The 8,848-nt window shown below is 53.2% G+C and overlaps 1 protein-coding gene across 1 annotated transcript; it reads left to right on the forward strand.

Moving 5' to 3' along the window:
- Positions 1-285: 285 nt before the first annotated feature.
- DUSP7 (dual specificity phosphatase 7) lies at positions 286-8,629 on the forward strand. Its single transcript, XM_014959466.1, has 3 exons — positions 286-927; positions 3,210-3,638; positions 6,193-8,629. The coding sequence occupies exons 1-3, from the start codon at positions 516-518 to the stop codon at positions 6,498-6,500; spliced, it is 1,149 nt and encodes a 382-aa protein (XP_014814952.1). The 5' UTR covers positions 286-515; the 3' UTR covers positions 6,501-8,629.
- Positions 8,630-8,848: the final 219 nt, after the last annotated feature.

An 8,848-nucleotide genomic window follows, 5' to 3' on the forward strand; every position in this document is an offset into this window, starting at 1 on the left:
CCCCCCGCCCCACCGTGGACCCTCTCTCTTCTCTCCCTGAACTTTTTCTTAAGCTTTTGGCCTAAAACTGAGGGGGGGAAGGGGGTGACGAGGCGGGATGGCTCCGCCACCTTGGGCCGGGGTCCGCGGGGCTGCGGTTCCCCACCCCCGCCTCCATCTCCCGCCAGACCCCGCCCCGCGCGCGCCTTTCCGCGCTCTGCCCCCGTCGCCGGCCCCGCCCCTTGCCCATATTTGGGCGCCCGCCTCCCGAGGCATGACACGCCGAGCCGCCGGCGAAGCCGCGCTTTAATTGAGGCTGCCGGGATGGGGCGCACCGCGTAAAAGCAGAGCGGGGGCCGCCGCGCTCCGGGCCGCAAGGCAGCGCGCACCCACGGCCGTAGCGGGAGCGGAGCCGCCGCCGCCGCCGTCCGGCAGAGAGCGAAACCCTCCACCGCGGCCCCGGGGGAAGGGAAAGCGGGGGCCGCGTGGGGTGGCCGGTGGGGCCGGGCGCTTGGCGGCCGCCGCTGCCGAGCCCCATGAAAACGCAGGTCTGGGGGAGCTCCCCGCGGGCGCCCATGGCTGCGGCGATGCCGTGCAAGAGCGCGGAGTGGCTGCAGGAGGAGCTGGAGTCGGGCGGCGGCCGCTCGCTGCTGCTGCTCGACTGCCGCCCCCACGAGCTGTTCGAGAGCTCCCACATCGAGACGGCCATCAACCTGGCCATCCCCGGCCTCATGCTCCGCCGCCTCAAGAAGGGCAACCTGCCCATCCGCTCCATCATCCCCAACCACGAGGACAAGGAGCGCTTCGTCAAGCGCTGCAAGGCCGACACCGTGCTGCTCTACGACGAGGCCACCGCCGACTGGCAGGACGGCGGCGCCGCCACCTCCGTCCTGGGGCTCCTGCTCCAGAAGCTGCGCGATGACGGCTGCAAAGCCTATTACCTGAAAGGTGAGGTGCCTCTCAGCCCTTCTCCTTCCAACCCCCCCATCCTGCATCGCCGGGCACCCATCCCATCCCCTGGCCGGCCGGAGATGGCTGGGTTGGTTTTGCTTCCTTCCCTCCGCGTCCCTCTGCCTAATTTAATTTTTTTTAAAAAATATATATTTTTTTTTCCCCCTCCTCTGCATCCCGTTTTAATCCCCCGCACAAAATGGTCGCAGGTTGGAAGCGGCCGGGAGCGCCCCGCTTCTTCCTGCGTCGCTTCCCCCGGCAGCGGCAGGAGGGAGCCCCCCCAACCCCGCCGCCGGGGAGCCCCCCCCTCCAGCGCTGCCCTGTCCCGAGCCCACCCTGGCCAGGCACCCCCGGGGTGCTCCTCGCCTCCGCTCCCCGGGGGCCTTTCCGGGGCTCCCCGCCCCGGCGCCAGGCTCCCCTGCGGAACGGATGGCCAATTTTTTGGGGGGGAGGAGAGCCCAGCCAGCCCTGTTTTCGTTGTTCCCCGCACTACTCCGAAAAGCGAGCGCTTGGATTTTTCTCCCTTTTTTCCCTGGAAATACCGGGGGGGGCTGGGAGGGGGCAGCCCGGCTGCTCCCCCGGGGCCGGGAGATGGAAGAGCGGGGAGCCCGGTTGCGGGGGAGCCGAGCCCCGCACCACGCATATGCCCTTCCCGTCAGGGCTGGGGGGTTTGGTGGGGTTTTTGGGGGGGCGGTGATTTTTGGCCATTTTGCGGGATCCCAGCGGGCTGAGCGGAGCCCACAGCTGGGCTGCTGGGACCCTTCCCATCCTCCCGGTCCGGTCGCTGGGTGGCGGGTTTGAGGCAGAAATAAGAGGAGAGCGGAGGAGTGGTGGCGGTGGCGGCGGTGGTGGTGGGAGAGCGGTAAAGAAAGTTGCCACTTGCAGCCCTTTAAAAACCACTGCCGCTTCTTGAGAGACCCTTTTCGGGGAGCCCCCGGTAAGCGTTTTGGGGGGGACAGGCAGGTATTTGGGGAGCAGCCTTCAGGGCTGCGCTGCCCTTCGAAGGTGACGTGGGGGACGAGGGGGACAAGCACAGGGGTTGATGTCTCTTTTCTCTCCCCTCCCATCCCCGGCTATGCCGGTGGGCGCCTCGCATCCCATCCCCTCGCATCCCATCCCGGTTTGGGGTTTCCCGATGTTGCTCCTTCGCTTTGTCTCCCCGTTCCTCTCCCCATCCTCCTCATCCCTAGCTGGAAGGAGCAGCTTTGAAGTTACTCCTAAGCTCCTCCCCATGGGCAGAGGAGGAGCTGAGCCCCTTTCTCTGCCTTTTTCCGGGAGCCTCGGTGGGAAATGTTTCCAATTAAAATTCCAAAATGGCTCCTCGGCGCTGTCTGGCGGCGCGGGTGGGGGGGGTGAAAGGGGGGGAGGAGGAGGAGGACGAGCCTTTTTCATGAATGGATGTGGCAGGAGCTGTCTGTCCTGCTCAGTGACCCCGCCACAACCGCCGAACCCACTAACAAAGTTTCCAGGAGGCCTTTCTAATTAAACCATTTGTCATCGTCAGATACCGATGGCTGAGCTCGGGTTTAATATTGCCTGGAAAGGAGGGAGATCGGTGGTTTTCTTTTTTTTTTTTTTGCTTCCCTGCCTTTCTTCCTTCCCAAATTGTTAAGCCAAGAAGCTGGAGAAAAGGACTTAGGAGCAGATGTGAGGGGTCCCATCCCACCTCAAGCCTGCTGGGGTTTGGGTGAAGAACAAACCTGTGACATTGCCCCGTTGTAAAACATGTTAGTAGTGATAAAATAGGTGTGAGGATTGCTCCTTGGCAAAACTTGTGGTTTTTTCCCCTCCTTGAAGGTGAATTATTTTACTGGGGCTGGGTATGTGGCTGTTCTTGCTTTATCTTTTCAGATACAGATACTTTTGTGCTTTTCTGTCTAGGTGGCATAATAGCTCTTGCTTAAACTGCCCCAGACCCATATTTCAGAGAAGCTAAACGAGGCGAGTTTGTCTCTTGCCATTTATTTTATTTTTGGATGTTTGGTTTTTTCTGTGTTTGAGATTTGGCCCCTATCTATCACAAGCAATACTGAACTTTGTAAGAAATACTCTTTGGGGTTTTGGGACCTGTTTGCTCAGTAACAGTCTGCTTAGGGGAGATGAGGGAGCAGGGAGATGCCTTTCTTAGGGTGAAGTTGAAGGTGTACCAGCTTTTTGCTGGCAAAGACTTGCTGAGTAACGTGCACGTGTGTCCAGGTGGAAGGATTTCCCATTCTGAGGAATAAACCATCTCTTTCTCTCTGCCTTTCTCCTTCCCTCTCTCCTTTCCCCCTTCCCAGGTGGCTTTAACAAGTTTCAGACCGAATATTCGGAGCACTGCGAGACAAACCTTGACAGCTCCTCGCCCAGCAACTCTCCCCCGGCATCGGTCCTTGGCCTGGGAGGGCTGCGGATCAGCTCCGACTGCTCGGATGGCGAATCCGACAGGGAACCCAGCAGTGCCACGGAGTCAGACGGGAGCCCCATCCCTAACAATCAGCCTGCCTTTCCGGTCCAGATCCTACCTTACCTGTACCTGGGCTGTGCCAAAGATTCGACCAACTTGGACGTCCTGGGCAAATACGGCATTAAATACATCCTGAATGTGACTCCCAACCTGCCAAACATGTTTGAGCACGACGGAGAGTTCAAGTACAAGCAGATCCCCATCTCAGATCACTGGAGCCAGAACCTCTCGCAGTTCTTTCCCGAGGCCATTGCTTTCATTGGTAGGTAGTTGGCAGAACATCTCTTTTCACACTCACCGCTTGGGAATGTGGCGAGCTGCTTCCCAGGGCTGTGTCCCTCATCCCTGGCCTCACCTCTTGGGGCACAGCATCGGCGCTAGCTTAGCAGCTGAGCGTCACCAGAGGTGACACTTTTGGTGCTGGGTGACACCCTGGCTGGGTTCAGGGAGGTCTCCCCTTCCAAAATGCAGCACCTCTTACAGCACCTCAGCTGGATTACCTGCAAGTGGTAGGACTGGCCCTGCTGGACCTGGCTGTCTCCTGCCCTTGTGTGGGGATTTGTGCTTGTGTGAAATGGCAGAACCGAGGTGATGGGAGCTCCTTTGCCTGCTTTGCTTGGAGAAATGAGTGTTGATGGGAGCCACGTTAACGTGACTGGTGCCAGCAATTCCTTAGCTCCGAGTGTGGATGAGACTTGGGGGGGGGAAATGTGTGTATGTGTGTGATGCTTTCTTTTCCTGAGGGGATTTGCTAGCCTAGTTATGATCCCGCTGTAAGTCACCCAAGCATAACTAACTCCTTGTATGGCTACTTCTCCTAAGGTAAGTGTCAACACAGTGAGTTAGTGCTTATAGTGGCAGTGCAGAGCTCAGCTGGAAAACTGCTGTGCAGACAGCCCCTGAGACAGCCTTGGCTGGTCATGGGGAGGGGGAGCCTCTTCTCCCAGGCTAGTGTTGACTTTGGAAGTCGCTCTTTATTCTGTGAGAAGTCTGTTGGACTGAACAGGGATGTACACCTCCAGTGTGACCTGTGCTGTCTGCTGGTGATGGTCGTTAGCCTAATCGGTTCTGATCCATGGGAGGTGAATGGCACAGGTAGTCATTACCACCATTACCTATTAAAAGCCTTATGGCTTCATATCTGGTTTAAAACCACTGGAGTAGGGAAAAGCGTGGGAGACCTTTACCTTCAGACTGAAATCTGTGCAGCCATGCTCGCTTGTTGCCTTCCCCCGTCATTTTGGACTCTACTGGCAGTGCTGAGGTGCCAGAAATGGGGCAGAGCGGTGGTGGAGCTTCCTCTACTCTTCAATTGTTGGGACCTCGGGTTCCCACGTGCTCTCCTTCGCCCCCAGCTTCTGTCCTCTAGGAACGTGGTTGTGGCCAGAAGTGGCTGCTCCAGTGTGGCAGCAGGGACCTGTCTGATGTCCCATCCGCGCTTCCCGCACGGAGCGTGGTATTAAACACCGGGGGTGAGGTACGGGGTCCCTGCTGGCATGTGGCATTTGGGATCTGTCTGCTCCAGTCAGAGGATGTCTCTGAACACCGAACTTGCGCTTCCCAGTTAATGACAGGAAATGGAGGATTACCTCCCTCTAAAACCAAACACCAAGAAATGCAGCAGCAGGTCAGATGAAAGGCAAAAATGTCTCAGAAAAATGTTGAATGGAGAGAGGTGGGAGGGCTGGGTGTGCTGGGGGGCGATTGCCCACTGTGTAGTGGAAATTCTTGCCCAGTTTTGCAAGCTGGGGCAGAAAACCTGTTGTGGCTTGGGTCTGGATTTTTGCTTTGCCTGCATCTGCTTTGCCCTTCCCTGCTCTGGTGGTGCCAGTGTCTCTTACCTCCAGCTTTGCCTGAGGATCCTCTTTTCTCCTGCCACCTTCTCCCTCCCCACCAAGCTCTCGGTCAAGTGACTGACTTCAAATAGGGCTGCCCAGAAGTAAGCGGCGCTGGGTGCTTGCGTGCATTCAGGGCTCTCAGCGGCGTGTCCCTCTTTCAGCACTAAGATGTCAATTCATAAAGGGATCACGCTGTTCCGGCTGTGCGAGAGACAATGAGTGTGTGTGTGCTTTTCAATCGGTGGCAAGGGAGGGGAAATTTCGTCGCTGTTCTCTCGCCATCTTTTCGGTCCAGCCCGCATTCCTGCTCCCCGCTACCATTCATCCTGAGAGTCTCCTCCAACACAAGCGCTTGTTTGTAGTGAAGTGCGTTTCTGTCGATCCTAAAGAACGATTTCACAATAAGGGAAGTTCCTGCACTTCAGACTCTGGCTTAAATTGGCTCCGGCTACATCCAGATAACTTTCTAGTGGAAGGAGGACAAGAACAGCAGAAGAGAGTAGCTTGTGTGGTGCTGGGCTGTAGCCTCGCATCAAGTGCCCAGCCTTCCCCAGTTAGTGGTGTTGAGGTGGATGCACTGTGCCCAACCACCAGCATCTCCCTGGGGTTCTTGTTTCCAGCTCCGCTTGCCCTTTGTGGGTCACTCCATTTCTTTGTTTGAACAGAGGGGTATGGATGCTCCCCAGGCAAGAGATGTGCTGCCAGGCTTGGTTAATACTTCTCAAGCACCTGAGATGGTTGGCCTTGCTGTGCGAAACGGGGATGTTCAGCTTCACTGTGCAGTGGGATACCTCAGGAGCCCGTTGGGGAGAGATGTGGGTGTCAAAGGGATGTGAGATGGTGCCCCAAGGAGCAAGGGATCTAGTTCTGGCAGTCGTCCTGGTCCTGGGAGCTTGCAGCTGCCACCTGGCCCTGCTCCAAAGCCGTGCGTTCTTGGTGCAGAATAATAGACTCCCCCTTCCCCTTGTCTTGTTTCAGATGAGGCCCGTTCCAAGAAGTGTGGGATCCTTGTTCACTGCCTCGCTGGCATCAGCCGGTCCGTAACAGTCACTGTCGCCTACTTGATGCAAAAACTCAACTTGTCCCTGAACGATGCCTATGACTTTGTGAAAAGGAAAAAATCCAACATTTCCCCAAACTTTAACTTCATGGGCCAGCTCCTGGACTTTGAGAGGACTCTGGGACTCAACAGCCCTTGCGACAACCGCTCGCCCAGCGAACAGCTCTACTTCACCACCCCCACCAACCACAACCTGTTTCAGCTGAACACTCTGGAGTCCACATGAAGGGGATGTCACCTGGTCGGGAACTCGAGCATCGAATCGCTTCTCTTGAGCATTTCAACTCTTAACGAAAAATATCTGTCTTGCCAGGCAGCTCTGAAAAGGACTCGCTTCTCTGGGCAGAGGTGCCTGATCGCTGCTTTAAGAAGGCTAACGCCGTTCATTAGTATCCTGATCAAAGTGGTTGGAAGAGGTAGTCTTTTTACAGGGGGTTATTTAATACGAGCGATGTTACAGCGTTTTGAACGCAGCTGTTACCGGCAATAACCGCTTTCCTGGGTGCATTGGGACTGTCAGAGCACGCACACACGTGAAGAGCTACCAGGGGTTAGCTTGCTGTGAAAAGTGAGGAGATTTATGCACTTGGAAACCTTGAACAAAAGGTGTTGGGCCAAGACTGTTTTAAAACCCAAGTTTACTTCTTTTTTTTTTTTTGATTTAAAAAAAAAAAAAGAAAAGTTAGATCTTACTCGAGCTTTGGGTTCAAACTCTTTTTAAATATGTAAGTTCCTGACTGTTTGTACAGACGAGGTTGCAAAACCAGTATTTTATTCTGTTTCTTGTTTGATCATTTATTATTTTTTTTAATCAAATGTTTATATTGACCAAATGCATTTTGCACACTTTGTGAAGCCTTGGTATGTCCTGGCATATTACTGGGTACTCCAGAGAGAGATACATGCTGCTGCTGTTGTCGTTAGCATCTGGTAGGAAGCTTTGTTATGTGTGAAGGCCAGTTGGGCTTAAAACGCAACCCCTTCACCACTCCTGCACTCACAATCACAAACTCTGCACTGATTCAGCCAAGGTGACTAAGCCGCAAGCTTTTTTTTGGTTGGTTTTTGGTTGTTTTGTTTTTTAATGCCACCCCTGCCAAAAAAACACTGTTTGCTGTTGCCAGAGGTAAAACTCTTGTAGCCTCCAGAGTTGGTAGAAGCATGTCTGAGCCCGGCTTCGTTCTCTGCTGCCTGTTGACTGACTTAACGTGGTCCAGCTGGCCTGACACCGTTCCAGCTCCCCGCAGAGGGAAGGTGGCCGTGATGCTGGCGTGGCTGGTGCACGCTCAGCCCTTTCCCATGTGTGTGGGGCAGAGGGGGGAGCACGGCGAGCGCCTGGAGCAGAGCGAGGATGGCGGAGCGGGATGGGACTCGGTCGTCACGCACGGAGCGCGTGAGGGGTGTGAAGAGATGTGGAAAATGATGACAAGAGCGTTGTAACAGAATTTTTTTTATATATATATATGAATATATATATTAACTGGCAAATTCTGAGATGATTGGAGCTTTCAACAGAGGTTCTGATTTTTTTTTTTCTTCCTCTTTCAAATAACTTTATGCCGTGCCTTCTATTCTGAGAAGACTTGTTTATATTTCTGGCTAGTGTTTGGCAAACACCTTATACCGAGCCGGGAGGGGGAGGAAGTGGTAATAATTTCTGGGAGGAGGGCAGAACGGATTTAGAGATTTCTTTATTGGCTGCAATGTAGTCCCTCCTTTCTCCCCCCTCCCTGTCCACTTTAACTCTCATGTAACTGAAAAAAAAAAAGCCACGGATTTTTTCTAAATATCCAGTTTTTTGTACTTTTTTCAAGAAAAAGAAAAAAATAATAAAAAAATCTCCATCTGGAGGAATGTTTGACGCTGTCACATCCTGAAACTGTTCTTTTTGTTAAAGATGTTACCAGAATGTTGGAATGAGCTTCTTTCTTGTTTTCTGGTTGTTTTCTGTTTGTTTGTTTGTTGGGTTTTGTTTGCAACAATGTTGGGATCGTGGGTCATTGGAAGGGAGAATGAGAGTAAGTACGGTTGCGAGTGAGAAAATTGAGAATATCCTAATTGCATCTTACCTCATGGAGGAATTTATTTTTTCAGGGATTTTTTGACAGTGCATCTGTATTGCATTACAGCTAAGCTGGTTTGTAAAGGCTTCCTGTGCTGTTAGTGATCTTTCTTCTTTAAAGGAAAAAAAAAGAAAAAAGATGCATCTTCTGATTAGTACAAATGAGAGCTTGTTAGTGAGGAATGGTTCTGCTTTCTGAGTTATGAAGGAAAATTAGTGACCCTATATATACTGATCCAATATTGGGACTTTGTTTGTATTGCAAATAAATATTATTTTTTCTTTAAAAATGATGTTTGTGTCAGATGCTTGTCTAGCCTCTGCCTATATAAGGGCACGCTGCTCTTATCCATTTTTTTTTTTTATGGCCGATTAGTATTCTTCTGTGACCATGAAGAGCATTTGCTGGGCAGTGTTCAAGTGTGGTGTTTGGTTTCATGCACAGCTTAATTTTTAAGACCTGTGGTAAAATGGAGAGGGGGAGGTGGGAGGGCGAGGAGAGGGATATGGGG

This window comes from Calidris pugnax, unplaced genomic scaffold, assembly GCF_001431845.1.
Source record: "Calidris pugnax isolate Ruff unplaced genomic scaffold, ASM143184v1 scaffold407, whole genome shotgun sequence".
Classification (NCBI taxonomy): domain Eukaryota; kingdom Metazoa; phylum Chordata; class Aves; order Charadriiformes; family Scolopacidae; genus Calidris; species Calidris pugnax.

Bases quoted from the DNA above. Each gene is read 5' to 3' on its own strand.
- DUSP7 (XM_014959466.1), top strand. From the start codon at position 516: ATGAAAACGCAGGTCTGGGGGAGCTCCCCGCGGGCGCCCATGGCTGCG. The intron at 928-3,209 runs GTGAGGTGCCTC...CCCCCTTCCCAG, and splicing joins CAAAGCCTATTACCTGAAAG to GTGGCTTTAACAAGTTTCAG. The intron at 3,639-6,192 runs GTAGGTAGTTGG...GTCTTGTTTCAG, and splicing joins CGAGGCCATTGCTTTCATTG to ATGAGGCCCGTTCCAAGAAG.